The sequence below is a fragment of the Schistocerca americana genome, chromosome 2 (genome assembly GCF_021461395.2).
Source record: "Schistocerca americana isolate TAMUIC-IGC-003095 chromosome 2, iqSchAmer2.1, whole genome shotgun sequence".
NCBI lineage: Eukaryota > Metazoa > Arthropoda > Insecta > Orthoptera > Acrididae > Schistocerca > Schistocerca americana.
Window position 1 is genome coordinate 185,252,440 of NC_060120.1, and position 18,279 is coordinate 185,270,718.

The following is an 18,279-nucleotide window of genomic DNA, read 5'->3' on the forward strand; positions in this document are numbered from 1 at the left end:
TAGAAATATGAGTAATGACAATGTGAATCAAAATTAAGTATTAACATTCCTCGAGTAAATGCAGTACCGCTTATCGGGTAGTTATTTGTAACTGTAGGCTAATATATGGAATTACTTTGTTATATAATCTTTGGTTTCAGTTTTGCTGGGACGGACGAAGAAATAAACGCTCGTAAAAAGACTACTAGAAAGAAAGATCGCTTACTAACAGTAAATAGCGGATGTTGATCGCTTCCGCGAAGTAAGCCAGCATATGCATGCTATTTAGTTACGTTATTTATTCGATATTATAGCAATTTCCGCGAAAATCGAATGTCAGCATTCAAACAGTGACGTCACCCAAGGTTCTAATCATCGGCCATTTTGAGTGCTGGTAGTATTGTTAACCTGTGTTTGTAGTTTGTTTTCAGTGTTTATAAGTAGTAACATTGATTACGTTTCTGTAGGCCTGCACAATGGAAGATAAGGCATCGTTGAAAGAATTGGACCAATGGATAGAACAATTAAATGAATGCAAACAACTGACAGAAAGTCAAGTAAAAACTCTCTGCGAAAAGGTAAGTGAATTTAAGCATAAATGCCCCTGCGTTAAGAAATCAATAGATGCATTCACATATCAATGTTATTTCGTAGCTGTATTGAGTTAAAGGCCTGTGCGAAACATGAAGCCCGATAAAACGTTAGTTCGTGCAACATTCACATTTAGACCTATGTTTAGTGTGGTACTAGTAACTGATTAGTTTGCTGTGGTACTGCTTACAGTGACATCTTTAAGAAACTTTGTTAACGGTTCTTGCATTTAAATCTTGTTGCTAACGTGTTCGGATCTTAGTCTAGTGTTTAGAAATTCATGGTCAAGAATTTAGTGTCTGCGCTATAATTTTTAGTACTTTCGTAGAGTTAACTGTTTTGAGCCCGTTACGTAGAAAATGTATTATGGTGTGATCTTCAACTGTAATTTCAGGCGAAAGAAATATTGACAACAGAGTCCAATGTTCAAGAAGTGAAATGCCCAGTGACTGTTTGTGGCGATGTCCATGGACAGTTCCACGACTTGATGGAACTATTCCGAATAGGTGGCCGCTCTCCAGACACAAATTATCTTTTCATGGGAGATTATGTTGATCGTGGCTATTACTCCGTGGAGACAGTGACACTTTTAGTTGCTTTGAAGGTACGTGTTAATTTTTTTTTTTTTAATTTCTGTGCACAATTATTAATGTTATGTTGAAAATAAAATAGTGATATCACCCTACCACGCATAGCAATTGTTACAAGAATATGAAATAGGACATAATTACTAAGAGCCTGTAATAAACAAAAAAAATTAATTCAGATGCTTAGTGTATCAAAGCAATCCAACAGATTACAATGAAAGTGGTATTTATGCGAACCATAGTCATAAGCTGTAAAATTATTGCCACATGTTTTCAGCAAAAATGTCTGTTTTATGATTGCCATCAATGGATTGTACTTCTATAATTTTTCGTACACATTTTAGTTGTCTGTGAAGTTTAGTTACACATTGCGAACAGTGTTCTTTTGTTTAATATAGTGCAAATGTGCTTCCATTAGGCCATCCATTGATGGTACGAGAGTGTATTGTGCGCCTACCTTGGTGCACATTGTAGACTTGTCTGTTCTGATTTAGGCTTTTTGTAATTTATCTTGCAGTTTTTATAAAGAAAAGTTCATCAAATATGGTGCAGACATTAGGCTACACTGCAGTGCAGTGTGTTACCAGAAACCTTGTTGTGCAGTCACTTTCATTGGCTTTACTAACTCATGATAACTTTATCATCTTACAACCAAACCTTGACTTTAGACTTCATACTGGTCAGTCCATGACCACTTCATGATTGAAAGGAGGACTGTAGTCATAGATCTGTTTTTGAATGTTGTTTTCCCACTAGTAGGCCCAGTAATCAGTAGCCACAATTTATCTTAATTACTTTGGTCTATTTCTATGCAAATTTTCAGTTCCCATTTTATGCTTTTCACGCCACAATCAAAAAGGTTTTTTTTTTCCCCCCCCTTAAGAAAAGGAACTGAACATTGAAAAGTAGGCATTAACTGCAAAACAACTTAATTTCAGTTACCCTTTTGCAAATACATGTTTCCTGAATGTAAATGTTCCAATTTTGGTTAACGATGTACAATTATCTTAATGTATACACTGTAGTGTGGTATTTTTAATCGGAAGGATTGAAGAACACTGTATAACATGTCTCATGTGGCTAGTGGTACGGCTTACTTATTCGTCATTGAACCATTCAGTACGACAGTATTGGGTATGTTATACACAGTACATAAATAACAAATACATATGTAAAACAACAAAGCAGAATAGAATTAGGCAAAGATAAGATAGCCTGATCAATAGAACCATCCCAGTATTCGTGTTAGCAACTTGAGAAAGCCATGGCCAATGCAAGTCAGGATGGCCAGGCTGTGCACAAACACTGCTTCCCCAGAATCCCTGTCCGGTAGGTTCACTGGCTTAGCCACCTCGTTACATGAATAGGAAAGAGAACCACATATACCTTGTCTATAAAGATATTACTAACTTAAAAAGTAGTCTAAAAAGTGATGTCACTAGAACACAATTTTTTGTATTACACTTCTGATAAACCAAACACACAACACATTACATAAATATGCTGAAAAGTATAGCGCACACACACACACACACACACACACACCTGCCGATGCTATACCCTTCACAACTGACCTTGCACTAAATTCCTTCTCCGAGGAGATGTATTGCACTGCACGTGACCCCTCTCTGTTCATCTCCTCTTCCCCTCTCTCTGACCTGGAGCCTTGTTTATTAGAATTGCAAACAAAACCTTGATTGTGAATTGAAGTTGCATAAAATTAATGGTTAAATCGGCTGGGATCATTGGTACACGGGGGGATGAGAGAGGCCTCTCCAGCTGCTGGATCTGCTACGATACAAAGTTATAGACAATACAGATTCCATAGTAGTATTCTAATGATAAGCCACTAAGCCATAAGTATGACTTCTCTATTTTCTGTTAAAACTGACTGCGAGGCAGAAAATGAAACCACACATTTTTACAGCACAGCATTTTATCTCTTGTCATTTTAAAATTTGTACATTGTTCTTCAAAAAAATATATCATCTGTATCTGTATATAGTAGTATAGATAAAGCTGTGAAGAAATGGTAGTTTACAGTGCACAATAGATTAAGTGGCTGGAGGTGCAGTTGCATACTAAAGGGATTACTTGGGTTGAGAGTAATAAATGTTAATTTTACAAGTGTGTAATGAATAACAAAACCGTTGAAATCACAGGAACTACAGATCTTTGTAGAAAAGGAGCAAGTTAAATTTATAGTATATTTTTGCATTGTTATTGTAGTTTAAAAATTTGCCAGCTTTACGAGCAAGTGCCTTTATTAATGATTGTTCACAGAAACATGTGAGATGTAAATTATTGATTTTTTTTTATCCAAAACTGTGTGTAAAAATATCTTGAAAAAGATGTCTCGTTCCTTTAAGGATACTTAAATATAACAGTATTACATTTTAAGAGCTGCATAGTGGTTAGAACATTAAACAATCATCCCATAGAATCGAATTATGCATATGACTGTATCTCCCTTGCAGGTTCGTTATCGAGAAAGAATAACTATTCTTCGTGGCAATCATGAATCACGGCAAATCACACAAGTTTATGGCTTTTATGATGAGTGTTTGCGCAAGTATGGTAATGCTAATGTGTGGAAATTCTTCACGGATTTGTTTGATTACCTGCCTTTGACAGCCCTTGTTGATGGGCAGATTTTTTGTCTGCATGGTGGCCTTTCACCATCAATTGATACGCTTGATCATATACGGGCGCTTGACCGCCTTCAGGAAGTTCCACATGAGGTAAGTGATATTAACTTGGATATAGAAATTACCTAATTACTATCTAATGAGTGAAGGAAAAACGTGGTGCAGTAAAAGGCTATAACTCGAGAGTATCGTTGCTTATCCATCATTTGAGATAACCTGAACTGTTGTTTGTAGGTGTATATAACCTTTTGAATAGAAGTTTGTAATATGAAATTGAATCTCAGTATTGGGGTGTATTGGTTCTAAATTACATATCTCAGTTGCGGCAGTTTGGGCGGTGGTGGCTGTTGTGGCAGTGTTTGTTGTTGTTGTAGTAGTAGTAGTAGTAGTAGTAGTAGTAGAAAACATTGCTGAATATAAAAGCCACCGAAAAGAATATTTTGTCATGGGATGTGATTGCTGACTTTGTTTTCGGTTGAAACTATCATAAAATGTTAACAAATAACCCTCTACACTGGCCACCATCAGAATCAAAAAAGGAACAAATGGTTATGGCATCTTTCATTTTATGTTTCTGGTGGTGGCCAGTGTAGGCTGATACCATGTATCATTTTGAAGGATTGTTTGTGTAATATGGAAATAAATGTTACAAAAGCTACTTAATATTGGACATGAAGGTAATTGTATGAAAGTTGACCATGATGTAAAACAGCATAGGCAGATTGTATGCTCCCACTTCTAGTATCAGGTTAAATGAAAATTGAACACAGTGACCATCTTGCTGTGAAGAGTATAATATCCTCCCCCCCTTTTTTTATGCAACATGTTTAGTAGACCATCCATGTTTCAACTACAATGTACTTGTTGCATATATGAAATTTTCTCTTCACTTTGCAACATCAAAAATTTAGGATTCATTTCTTGTTACATGTTTGACAGTTTGGTGATATGTCATTCCTTTATGATTTAACAGGGTCCAATGTGCGACTTGCTTTGGTCTGATCCGGATGACAGAGGTGGTTGGGGCATATCACCTCGTGGAGCCGGTTACACCTTCGGACAGGATATTTCGGAGACATTCAATCACTCAAATGGCCTGACACTGGTGTCTCGTGCACATCAACTTGTAATGGAAGGCTATAACTGGTAGGAAAATTTGTGTTGTTGGAGATTGTAATACCAGTTGTGTGTTGCAAAAACTTGACTATGTGTAGAATTAATTGAATACAGCATTTCCATAATTTATAAAAATCTTAAAATTGTATGCAAAATGGACTATACTAGATGAACTGTGGGAGATAAAGTTTTAAATTGGCATGATGGTCAGAGGGGACTGTTGATACAGGATACTGTGCAATATTGTAGCAGTTGTCTGCATTGTGGGCTGATGAAAATGCCAGAGCTGTCAGACTCGCTGTGATCAAAATACAGAGATGAAGAAATGCGCATCTACAGTATTTAATAGGTTGGAGGGTGTGAAAGAGATGATGATTACTGCATAGGACTTTTCAAATTTGAGTATGGTATTTGATGATTATAAATTAAGTTTAATGAAATAAAAACATACTTTCTGAAACAAAGTTGTGTGTTTTAGGTGTCACGATCGCAATGTTGTTACAATCTTCTCTGCTCCAAATTACTGTTACCGTTGTGGGAATCAAGCGGCTATAATGGAACTGGATGATGCTCTGAAGTACTCGTTGTAAGTATATCACTGCTACACAGTGAATTTATTTTATTCTGAAAAATGGTATATTGTTTTATAATCTTAAAATTAGCGACTATGCTTTATACCTTTGTTGGCTTAAATGTAATTGTCTGAAGAGACTGGTGTGTTGAAGTAGGATTCACTCAGGGCTACAAAAAGAGTCCCCACATAATGAGTGATACGTCTCTCAAACAAAATGGTACTAGAATTAGAAAAGTAATAGTGGGCACAGATTAAAGAGCAGGGTGGAAGATTTACATATAAGCTAATCAGTCTTGCATTTGAGAGTATAAAAGTTCTGACATTTACAAGACTCTTCACTTTCTTTTGCCAAACTGGGTGTCCTGCACATGTTTCCAATATACATTTTTGAATATTTGCGGAATGCATTTTACGCAACATACTGTAGTAATTATGTTAATGAAACAATGTTGCGTGCTGCCTGCCTGATGCTTGTGATGATACAATCATGAGGAGTCTGGACTTTGAGAAGAATAGGTTTCGAACTCCAGGTAGCCAGCTTGATTCTGATTTTACATGAACAGGTCACACTATTTTCATTTATTACTTCCACATGAAGTTGACTGTTTTTCAGTGATTTGATGCTTTCATAAATGTGACCTGTAGTATATACATGATAGTTCTCAAAGGTAACTTTAATTACAGTAAATAATAATACTACTGTTGGCTCTCAAATGCACCTCCTTACATGTTCTGAAAAGAGGTCACTCCTACAGAACATAAAATTTATTTCCTTTAGATATATCGTAAGTTTTGAGGAACCGTAATGCTTCAAAAAGACCAGTTCCCTGTCACAAACAGTGTGTCTTTTTATTTAGTACTGAATAAAATATCATGGTACACCTATAGAGAGAAAAGCTTCTGTCCATGGATCAGCATGGATTTCAAAAATGTCACACATGTGAAACTCTGCTTGCTGTTTCCTCATAAGATGGCAACCATTGCAGCAGGCAGATTCTGTATTTCTAGAGTTATGGAAAGCATTTGACATAGTTCCAAAGTGCAGGCTGTTAATGAAGGTCCGAAGCATATGGAATAGGTTTTCAGATTGTGAGCGACTTAAGACGTTGAACACAACACATTGTCTTAAATGGCAAGTGGTCATCACAGGCAAAGAAAATATCAGAATTCCTACAGGGATGTGTTATAGGACTGCTCCAGTTTGTATACCTGAAGGATCTGTCAGATAGGATGAGTAGCTTTCTGCTACTGTTTACTAAGGACACTGTAGTATGTGGCAAACTGTCATTGTCAAGTGACTGTTGGAGGATACAGGACGGCTTGAACAGAATTTCTGTTTGTTATGATGAGTAGCTGCTTGATCTAATGTGGAAATATGTAAGATAATCCAGGTAAGTATAAAAAAAAAAAGATACTCGTGTATGCTTGAGCGCAGAGTTGATGATGGGCTGTTTGACAACAGACATTGTGAAATATCTAGTTGTAATGTTGGAAAACGACAGAAAATGAAACAAGCACGTAAGATGTGGGAAGGTGAATTTTCGACTTTGATTTATTTGGAGAACTTTGGGAAAGTGTAGCTCATCTGCAAAAGAGCAGTACACTTGTATGACCCATTCTTGAGTGTCTGGTATCCCCACCTGGTCAAATTAAAGGAAGACATTTGCAGTTCAGAAATGCTCCAAGAGTTCGGAGCATTTCCAAACTTCCAATGAGAATTCTTTACTGTGAAACAGTATTGAGAAAGTCTTGGGAACTGGCATTTGCAACAGACTGCAGCATGGTTGTGCTGCAACCATTGCAATTCTTGTTCGACAGAGTGACGATAAGTTTCTGCCCTTACCGTATTTACTCGAATCTAAGCCGCACCTGAAAAATGAGACTTGAAGTCAAGGGAAAAAAAAATTTCTCGAATCTAAGCCGTACCTGAAATTTGAGGCTCGAAATTAAAGGGGAGAGAAAAGTTTTAGGCCGCACCTCCAAATCGGAACAAATTTGGTCCATTGTAATATTCGACACAATTTAGGTCGAATGAATGACGATACGGCTAGTTTGGTTCAAGTCGTAAGCTTAGCAGTTAAGCTTTACGAGGTAGCCATTGCTATGCGTCAGGCGCTCCGTCCGTATTTATACGGGTATCCTTCCTTTTTTACGTGCTTCGTCTGGTTTGAGTTGATTGCTTTTTTTCCTTTGATCTGATAAGTGCCGTTTTCTTTGTTATAGGTTTTTACGTCACTCTTAGCTGAAAATGCATTACTGTACTGTCGTGCATTGTTTGTTGCATTCTGATAATGAGTGTTTATGACCTGTCGGCACTCGCGGCATGGCTTGCTTTTGTGCGCGCTACCACCGCTTACAATTTAAAAAAAAGAGAGAGGTATCGTCTCATTAGTGAAACAATGGCAAGAGACTGCTATTTGTTGTTACTTACACCGCTGCTTTCTTTGATAATGATCAACAAGAACCAAATAATAAAAACTGCGTATGATAGCTGTTCTGAACGAGAATGTAGGGAAAAATTTTTCTCTGTTTGAAAATCTTTGCAGACACCTCTTTACTAAAGCTTCCTGGCAGATTAAAACTGTGTGCCCGACCGAGACTCTAACTCGGGACCTTTGCCTTTCGCGGGCAAGTGCTCTACCAACTGAGCTACCAAAGCACGACTCACGCCCGGTACTCACAGCTTTACTTCTGCCAGTATCTCGTCTCCTACCTTCCAAACTTTACAGAAGCTCTCCTGCGAAACTTGCAGAACTAGCACTCCTGAAAGAAAGGATATAGCGGAGACATGGCTTAGCCACAGCCTGGGGGATGTTTCCAGAATTCTGGAGACCTCTTTACTACATTACATTCTGCACACAAATTAGTCGTCTTAGATTTAAAAATCTAGTCAATTGCCGTGCTTCATTTCTGACTCTATCACTATTAGGCATAAGAATAATTCGAATATAAACATGACATGATATGTATATTCTTCCACGTTTGCTGTTGTCTCACTCTAGTTTCGTAGTTTATTATGCAGACGGGATTTAAATGAGATGGCAGCAAACAAAAAAAAAATACAGGGCAAAATGTTTATATTCGTATTATTCTTACGGTGAAGAGAATACTGCATGTGATTCACAATTCATAAAAGTTCCTATTAGCAACCATCTCTTTTCACAGGTAGGAAAAAATGCAGAACATATAGTTGGCAATATTGACAACATCCAACAGTCTTGCCAGTCGGATTTTCGTAGTACATTGAAATGCTGCTACATTCTAAGATAAACAATATGGAAACTCGGGGAAGAGAAAAAAAGCTCGTCTTCCACCTTTCCTTTTTTTTTTTTTTTTGTAGAGCTACATATATTTGACGGCAGAAGTTAGTTGTGGCGGCACCTACCAACATTTTTCAGAACTTCCGCTTACTTTGCACTCGATTCTAAGCTGCAGGCGGTTTTTTGGATTACAAAAACTGGGGAAAAAAGTGCGGCTTAGATTCGAGTAAATATATTTGTTAATATTTGCTTGGTTTCATCTCCTATACCTGAGGTGTAAATTGAATGATACTTGAGCCTTCCAATTGCCTCTGGTAATGTGTCCAAATGATTGTCTGGCTACCTTTTACATAGATGTCTGCAAGTAAATTTTGCACCTCGGTATACAGTGAGTACACTGGTTAAAAACTGGTTCAGTATGTTGTCATATTATACTTCTCGTGATTACAAGAAAACTAACAAAGCATTAGAATTTTTCTCTGAGTTGGTGAGTGATTTATTAGGGCAGTTATTCGTGTTCTAAGAAGAAACGATCGGCTTCTCTCTCTCTCTCTCTCTCTCTCTCTCTCTCTCTCTCTCTCTCTCTCTCTCTCTCGCACCCCCCCCCCCCCCCTTCTCCCTGCTGTATTAAAGACTTTTTGAATGGACCTTTTTTTTAATGGTGAGTCATTCCATGTCAAATCAACACACTTTAAATAAAAATTTTACCTCACCGTCTTAGATTCTGCTGAAAGTTGGTATACTTATAATGGGTGCTGAAACTAAGAAAAATACCAAATTTCAATTTTTTACCTCAAGCCATTCCTGTAATATGGTCATGTAACTTTTCAAAAGCTGACCAAAAATGTGTGAACGGACTTCTTTTAAATTGCGCTAGGAGCTGCCCTAATTGAGCTAGAGAACTGGGAAAGGGGTCATTTTGCAGCATTTTTCATGCTCTTGCAAAGTGATAGACAAAAAAAACATAGCTTCTAATTAATAACCTTTTTCAAAATGGTAATTAATAGTTTGATTTAATTTTTTTTACAAAAAGTACACAATTGAAAATATTCAAAATATTTCCGTAACTACTTCATACTGTTGTAAATCACATGGCAGAATATAAATGTGGGATGATGATGGGTTCATTGTTAAAAAAAAATTATTCCGGACTCTTGTTTTTTCACTAACGGCCCTAGTTTGACCAAACTGACATTTAAGGTAGTTCTTCAGTAGAGGACAGTATACATAGGGCTTGATGTCTGTACAATAATTCAGAGACTGGACCCATTGTTGAGATGATTTAGTCTGCATTGTTACCTTCTAAGGCTTTGTGTGCCTACAGTATTATTGTGCACTGTGGCTTTAGTGCAAATCAATTGTTACCTCTATGTTGACCAGTCTGTATCTATTATATTTAATAGTTCATTTTCAAGTAAATCTATTCATTGAACAGTTTATAAGTGGTTTTTGTATAAATATGGAACCAAGTAAAAAGTGCAGTGCATAAGAGTGCAGTGCTGTAATCCGTTGAAGTCATATCATTTTATTAGAGAAAAACTGAGAAATGTCACAACATGGATGCCCAAATTATTTCCTCAAATACCAAGTGGTGCCAAGATTTGTGATAAATGTAGGAAAAATGTAACCATCAGTGATGAAAGTGTTGAAGAAGAATCTTCTGGATCAGATACAATCATCAGAGACCAAGACCCTGACTTCCCTCCAACTTCAGTAGCTGTTAAAACATTTAACACAACACTTCAAGAACTAGGTGAGTCCCCAATTGACAATAGAAAGCTAACATCTAGGCATTACGCCAAATCAAAAGTGAAGAAAATCTCGTCAACGACACGTAAACTTTTTGTTGCTCCTGAAACTTCGTCAGATACTGATATATCCGCTCTCGAAAATCTTGAAAGAAACTTTAAAAATTCTATAAGTAGAGCAAAAAAACTATGATTCTTACAAGTTTACCTGAAAAGTGGAGTGTCAGGAAAATGAGGGAATTTAATGCTCCTAATTACATTGTTCGGCAGTCCAAAAAAAATTTTGAAAGAGAGAGGATTCATGGAAGGTCCAAACCCAAAACCAGGGAATTGCTTACCAACAGAAACTGTCAAAACTGTACATTCATTTTATAAAAATGATGAAGTTAGCTGGGCAATGCCAGGTATTAAAGATTGTGTGAAAATTACAGAAACAAGTGTAAATAAAACAAATTATGAAAAAGACTTATTTTGTGTAACCTTAAAGCAGCTTACAAACATTTTAAAAGACAAGTTTCCTAACATAAAAATAGGTTTCTCTAAATTTGCTGAGTTGAGACCAAAACATTACGTATTAGCTGGCTGGAGTGGCGCACCCACACTGTCTGCGTGTGCACAACTCACCAAAACATAAAATTAATGATAGAAAATGCCAAACTAAGTACAGTAACAAACAGCAGCTTAAACAGTTATAAGCAGTGCATTGTAAAAATGCTTTGCAACCCATCATCAGTTGATTGCAACATGGGAAACTGTGAATACTGCCCAGGAGAAACTGTCATACGTAAAATTTTAAGACACTTTCCATGAAAACTTAATTGAACAAGTTCAGTTCCGACAGTGGAAATCAGTTGACCGATGTAATCTGGAAATTGTTCAGAAAACTTCTGAAGAATTCATAGATTTATTTTGTAGTAAGATGTCGACTTTGATTCGGCATGACTTCATTGCCAAGCAACAACGAACATTCCTTAACTCCACAAGAGAAAACCTTATGGAATCTGAATTTGTTGTCATATGTGATTTTTCAGAAAATTATAGTTCTACAGGATGAAGCTCAGTTTCCACTGGACAAGACAACAGATTACCATTCATCCTTTTGTTATATATTACAAACAGAAAGACAAAATTGAGTATATGAGCTTTGTCATTGTTTCTGATTGCCTGGAGCACAATACAACTGCAGTTTACACCTCTCAAAAGAAGCTAATTTCATATCTAACAAATAAATTTCAAAAGATCCAAAAAATATATACTATTATTCTGATGGTTCTTCCGCTCAGTATAAAAATAAGAAAAACTTTCTGAACCTTTGCCTTCATGAGGAAGACTTCAACATAAAAGCTGGGTGGCACTTTTCAGCCACAGCACATGGGAAAGGGCCTTGTGATGGAGTAGGGGATTCAGTAAAGAGACTGGCAGCTCATGCAAGTTTGCAAAGGCCATACCAAAATCAGATCCAAACCGCACGAGATCTATTTGAGTGGGCAGTAGATAATATAACAAATGTTGATTTTGCATATTCCACTCAAGAAGACTATGCTGCTTCAGAAATATTCTTAAAAAGCCGACTTGAAGAGGCATTGACAATCAAAGGAACACAGCAGTTTCACGCTTTCATTCCCAACACTACATCAAAATTAATAGTCAAATACTTCTCAGGTGATATGCAGAGTTGGGAGAAGGAAGTAACTACATCACCAGACAAACTGAAGTTACAAGATGTATCAGGCTATGTCACCACTGTATATGGCAGAAACTGGTGGCTTGGGTACATTTCAGAAAAAAAACGAAGAACTTGATGAAATGAAAATAACTTTTCTTCATCCATGTGGACCAGCTAAGTCATTCTCTTATCCTGCACATGCAGATGTCCTGTGGGTGTCAGTTGTGGATGTTCTCACAAAAGTGAATCCATTTACTCTGACAGGGAGAACATACATTCTTAATGAAAGTGATGTAAACCAAACCCAGTCAGCTTTATTAAAATGTAATATGTGAAGTTCCAAGACAAACTTTCAACTCGAAACTTAATTTTTGTCTCAGGTTAGTGTTAATGTATATTTTATAGAAAGTTGTTTCAAAATTATTGTTAGTACCTATTGTGTTAAGTTTAGCTATGTACAGATACCCGTTACTCAAAAACAAGCATTACGTATTTAATTTGTTTACTAGTTCCATTTCAAACATCATGGACCAGAACTATTATGTAAATACTTGTACTTATTCATACTTTATTTCAGTTTTTAGTTAAATGCTCAATTTCTTGTTTTTGTTATATCTGTTAATATAGTGTTAGTGAAGTTGTATGAAATGAAAATACGCAGTCAATTTAATTATAAAATATGCTGATTAGTTTTGGTTTAATAAGGTGATGTTTTGATATTTCTAATACTTTTTTTTATTTACCTTTCAGTATATTTTAAAGAAATTCCTGTTTGTTAAAGGTAAATTTGATCAAACTAGGGCTGTTTTTTTTTAACAATGAACTCATAATCATCCCAGATTTATATTTAGCCATGTGATTTACAATAGTGTGAAGTAGTTATGGAAATATTTTGAAAATTCAGTTATTTACTTTTGTAAAAAAATTAAAATTAAATCAAAATATTAATTAGTATTTTGAAAAAGGTTATTAATTAGAAGGTATGTTTTGTTGTATATCCCTGGAAAGAGCATGCAAAATGACACCTTTCCCAGTTCTCTAGCTCAATTAGGGCAGCTCCTAGGACAATTTTAAAAAAAGTCCATTCACACATTTTTGGCTGGTTTTTGAAAAGTTTACATAGCCATATTTCAGGAATGGTTTGAGATAAAAAATTGAAATTTGGTATTTTTCTTAGTCTCAGTGCCCACTATAAGTATACCAACGTTCAACAAAATCTAAGAGGGTGAGGTAAAATAGGTGTGTTGATTTGTCATAGAATGACTCTGGTGAAATGGTAGTGTGCAGGAGAAGATACTGTGCTCTTTACAGTGCAGCGTGATTATTCATTTTATTTCAACACTACAATTGTTTTGCAAATTGCTGCAGTTATGAAATTAAGAATGAGCAGAGGTCATGGCTACATACTGGAGGTTAGCTTTTCTTAAATAAGATCTGTTCATAAAGAATAACTCCCAAAAAAGAAATTTAATGATGAAGCTTCCTGCAAGATTGACTGTACTAGGCTAGGACTGGAAACCAGACTCTTTCATTTCTTACACAATACTCAGAAAACATACTGATACTTTAAATACCTTGATGCAAATCATTACAAACTATAATCAGTAAATGTGTTGCTTGTTCAGTGTGTAATGCTGATCCCACCTGAAATAAATCTTGATTGTAGAGATCTGTGTGGTATAAACCTGGGAGGCTTAAAGTAAAAACATGATTAGCGTAAGTCCGAATAACAGTTGCAACTTAGTTGAAGCTGAGATAGGAACTGCGCAGAAAATAAATTTTGTGGTAATTGTCAAATTTTTCGTCCATAGCTGGATTTGCTCTTTTTAGAGAGGAAAGTGACTTTGAGGTAAGCAGCTTTACTCCAAATTTGAATCCTTATTAGGTTTTTATTTTTATTTATTTATTTTTTGTCATGTGGCAGGCACGATGAAATCACCCTTCATGTTGTTCAGTTTAATGAACTGATTGTTAAACAAAAGCTTGCAGCTCCAAGTTTCCATAAAGGCTTTATTCAAATTGTTTGCGTTTTTTCTTTTTTTGTTTAAAAAACTGCATCATCTTGTGTCTCTTTATAAAGATGGATGCTGCAGGAGAACAAATTTTTTATTGCACAATACATTACATACCTCGGCTGTTTAAGAAAATTTTTTTCATATATTGTATAAATAGTATTTGTAAATACCTGATTTAAAAACAGTTTGCGAAATGAATAGTACCGTGTAACACTTGCTTTTCTTGCAGCCTGCAGTTTGACCCAGCTCCGAGACGTGGAGAGCCTCATGTCACACGGCGGACACCAGATTACTTCCTCTAGGTTGCTGCTATTGCTGCTGTTGCACTTCACCTCATCCAGTCACATACATTACATACATACATACATACCATATTATATATACATATATAAATAAATACTGTGCGTGTCCCTGGTGGTACAGTAAAATCTCGTTACTGCATGGTGTTCCTGATTATTTTTCTCCTGTTCCTTCTGTGTGAATATTTGGTATTGGAAGTGTGTGGACTAGGAATTCCTGTTAGGTCTCCACCTTTCCTTTCCACTGCATTTTTCCACAGTCGACTCTTCTGGTGAAGTAGGAGTGACGGACTTGTTAAGAGATGCTGTAACGAGATCATACTGTGCTGTTGCAATTACAGAGGCTCTATTATGTTGATGTGCCTCTTTTGAACCATGCTGGAAGGAGGGGGCCATCTGCATAGCATTGTAGGATTGTACCTATTCGTCTCCAGTAGCAAAATATGACTGGTAAATAATACGTGAGTTTGCTGCTGTGTTCATTCTGAGCAACCTGGAGAGTCGCCCATGGCTGAGGGATGTCTTGCGGAATGCTGATTTCCCTGCCTGTCTGATGCGTTTTAGGAGTAGTCCTTCTAAGTGGACACACATTCTTTTGTTTTCTACAAACTTTCCATGTATTGATTGTATTGTAAACTGAACGCTGTGTTGCGTATTGTATTATTAGTTATTATGACTCGTAAGAGTTATCTTTTTAAAATTGCATAATGATGCATAATAAATCTATTGTATTTGCACAGTGTCTTGATCACATCGACTCCCCTTGCCCTAGGCCTTTCTTCTTGAGAATACAGTCTGTTTAAATAATTTTGACAGTATTTTAAATAATTCTCATCCACACTGTTCACATTGCAGTTTTTATTGTTATATACAAGAGGCTGTAAGTATTACCTGCCTTGAAGGAATTTATTTAATGATTTTTTTTCTGTCTTTGACTCATTTTTCCTACTTTATTGACTACTTTTGTAAAAATAATTAATTATCCTCATGTAAGAACTCATATTTTTATAATTTTGTTTTAATTTATCATTTTATTAATTGGCAAGGCAGAGTCTTCTCTGCTGAGAATGTTATAAATGTTTATAAAATATGCTGAAAACTGTAAACTTATGTTTCCTTTACTCAAAGCAATATCTTTTCTACTTCTTCACTATACTTTGTATTGGACATTCCCAGTACTTTCGTCTGTCAAATTTTCGTTCATGTGGTATATTTTAATAATACTCTACAGCACTAGTTTTGCACTTTGTCACAGTCAGTATCCAGTGTGGTAAATGCTGATATGCTATTCAAAAATGTTTTCTGACTTTGAGAATTCCTATGTTTCCATTTCTTTGTATTATTTTATTGAAATACTATGTGAATTTTGATTAAGAATACTATTTTTTGCTTTGGCAGTTCTAACCTGTTAGTCATCGTGTACCAAAACCCAGAATGAACATGTTGATGAGAATGGGAATGTGTGTTTTGAAGCATGTTTCATATTTGTTCCTAATATACTCACCCTGTAAGTTCCTTGAATTGCCATGTTACTGTAATGTGACCTTTTAGGAGAGTAATTCTGGTTCATAGATAATTTGTAAGTAGGCAAAGAGATTATAGGAAATAAATTGTGAAATTCTTATTAGAAGGGCACAGTTGATGTATCCTGCTCACTGAATGCTTGCTTTGCTTTTGGAAATTCACATATTGTCTTAATCTATCCATCGATGTGGCAATACCATTTCATTTATGGAAAATTGATGTGATCTGTTGGAAGTTATTGATCTTCACTCCCTCTGCAATTTTTGTTATTTATTGTTTTCCATTTCTCATTTAACATTGTTTTGAAGTATACCGTATGATTACCTGTTGCACAGCTTCTCAAACAGTTTAAATTATCACTATGGTTGTTGCTTGCACTTCCTTTGATTTTTATTTCCTTCATATCTCTTCTTTTTCTGCATCTGCTGTGCTTATTAGTGTTCGCAAGTGAGCCATGCAGTGGAGTAACAAATATGGGCTGATGTATGATAATAGCCATTCTGACCTTATATATATATTTGAGCATCATGCACATGAGTGGCGTAACTTGCATGGATTTGTTAAAATGTGACTGCACACTAACAGGTTATGTGATAATTTGTGCAAACATTCGTTTGCAAAACACAAGCTCATACTCGCATGCTTCACAATATTTTTGATGTGGTATAACCATGACACCAGTATCATAATTAAACCTCGTGCAAATAACAATTTTAGTAACATATTAGAAAATGACTGGTCAGTATGACAAGTAACTTGTATAGAAAACTATTGTACAAGGAGAGGCAGCAGTCTTTTCGTAACAGGAAACATATTTGAAATACAGTGTTACAAAATATTTCTCTTTTGTGGACTTTCATTGGCATCTCTTGGAAATGATTAGTCTGGTGAAAAAATGCACACTGAAAAACTGATATTTTTGGTACACACTTGCTTTAGGCTTCTCTAATTTTGAAACTTTCTTTAGTCGTTACGAAAGTAGATGACCAGTGTTGGAAGTTATTTCTGTGCCATCTGTTTTCTGAATCTGTTTTGTAAACAGCAGTTTCTACTGTGTTTCTTTTATACCATTTGGTCATACTTGCGTATATATGATTACTGCCATTTTGCTGGATAAACAAAAATGAGAAAGCCGTGACACCAAGCTGCATTTTAAAATACCGGTTTTAACAACCAGTATTTAATTTTCAAAGTGGAAAATTTGAAGAACAGACAAAATAGTTCCTTGGGATTAGAATGTGTAATAAGCAGAACACATTATACCAGCCACTCCTGTTGGCCAAATACAAAGGTTATGAAGGTAGCAAAGCTCTATTTTATGCAAAGATAGGGCAAATTTTTTGTGTTTGGGGAGGGAAGGGGGTTGGTTTGTTCACAAGACAGTTAATTCCTGGATTATAGAGGATTATTGAAATAAATCTGTGGCTGTCATTTTTATTTAGGTATTTCCACATTTGATTAGTGTGTTAAGATTTAATTTTGATATTAGTACTAATTTCTCTAGAAGGAAAACAGTCCAAAAAAGAGGTGCCTGTAAATTATGGGCTAAATATCTGCCTACCAAGCAGCAGTGTAGGTATGTACACACAGCCACAAAATAATCAGATTTTATAGTGTGCAGCAGTCGTCCTTTTTTAGATTTTACTACGCAAATCCGGAGAATAGAAAATAGTGCATTGAGAATGGCTAGCTACTAGCTGAAATCTGGATTTGCCTAATAAAAATCTAAAAAACGGATGACTGATTGCTACATTCTATAATTTATAAGTCGCTGAGTGCACCTACTTGCCGCATGAAAGGGTAACCTGATGGTCATCAGATTTTGTTAATCTGAGGAAATAATGGTAGGGTTAGAGGATATTAGGAATCTTTCTAAAAGCATTCTATCAGTGGAGTGCAAACAGCAATCAGTATATAATGTTAAAATCCAGTAAATCTTGATTGCAATGGGTGGTTACTTTGGTTGGTAACGGGATTCGGTCTGTAATTCAGTAATAGTTACAGCATCAGCTATTTGAAATCCGTTGGTGAATAAAAGTTACCTTCATAATATTTAATGTATTACCATTAGTAATAGGCACCCATGTTGCTCCTCCATGATTTCTAATGTCTTTTCCTGCCCTTCCATTAGGTTATCGTGACAGTGCGTTCTTTAGGAACTCAGCTAAGAAATTCCTTGGTCCATCTACCATCCAGTCCCCATAGCAATGTCTCCCTTCCGTCTCCTTTTGATTTTCATCAGTTGTAATAAATTTTCTTCAACTCAAGTCTG

The 18,279-nt window shown here is 35.9% G+C and overlaps 1 protein-coding gene across 3 annotated transcripts; it reads left to right on the top strand.

The window, feature by feature from the left end:
- The first annotated feature begins 114 nt into the window (after positions 1 to 114).
- Positions 115 to 15,220, top strand: LOC124593731 (serine/threonine-protein phosphatase 2A catalytic subunit alpha isoform). Of its 3 annotated transcripts, none has more exons than XM_047132061.1 (7): positions 115 to 241; positions 447 to 557; positions 965 to 1,174; positions 3,635 to 3,898; positions 4,779 to 4,951; positions 5,400 to 5,507; positions 14,414 to 15,220. In XM_047132061.1, the coding sequence occupies exons 2-7, from the start codon at positions 456 to 458 to the stop codon at positions 14,484 to 14,486; spliced, it is 930 nt and encodes a 309-aa protein (XP_046988017.1). In that variant the 5' UTR covers positions 115 to 241; positions 447 to 455; the 3' UTR covers positions 14,487 to 15,220. The 3 variants fall into 3 exon arrangements, with proteins under 3 accessions (XP_046988017.1, XP_046988015.1, XP_046988016.1); XM_047132059.1 differs by having other exon boundaries at positions 129 to 373; XM_047132060.1 differs by having other exon boundaries at positions 129 to 344.
- Positions 15,221 to 18,279: the final 3,059 nt, after the last annotated feature.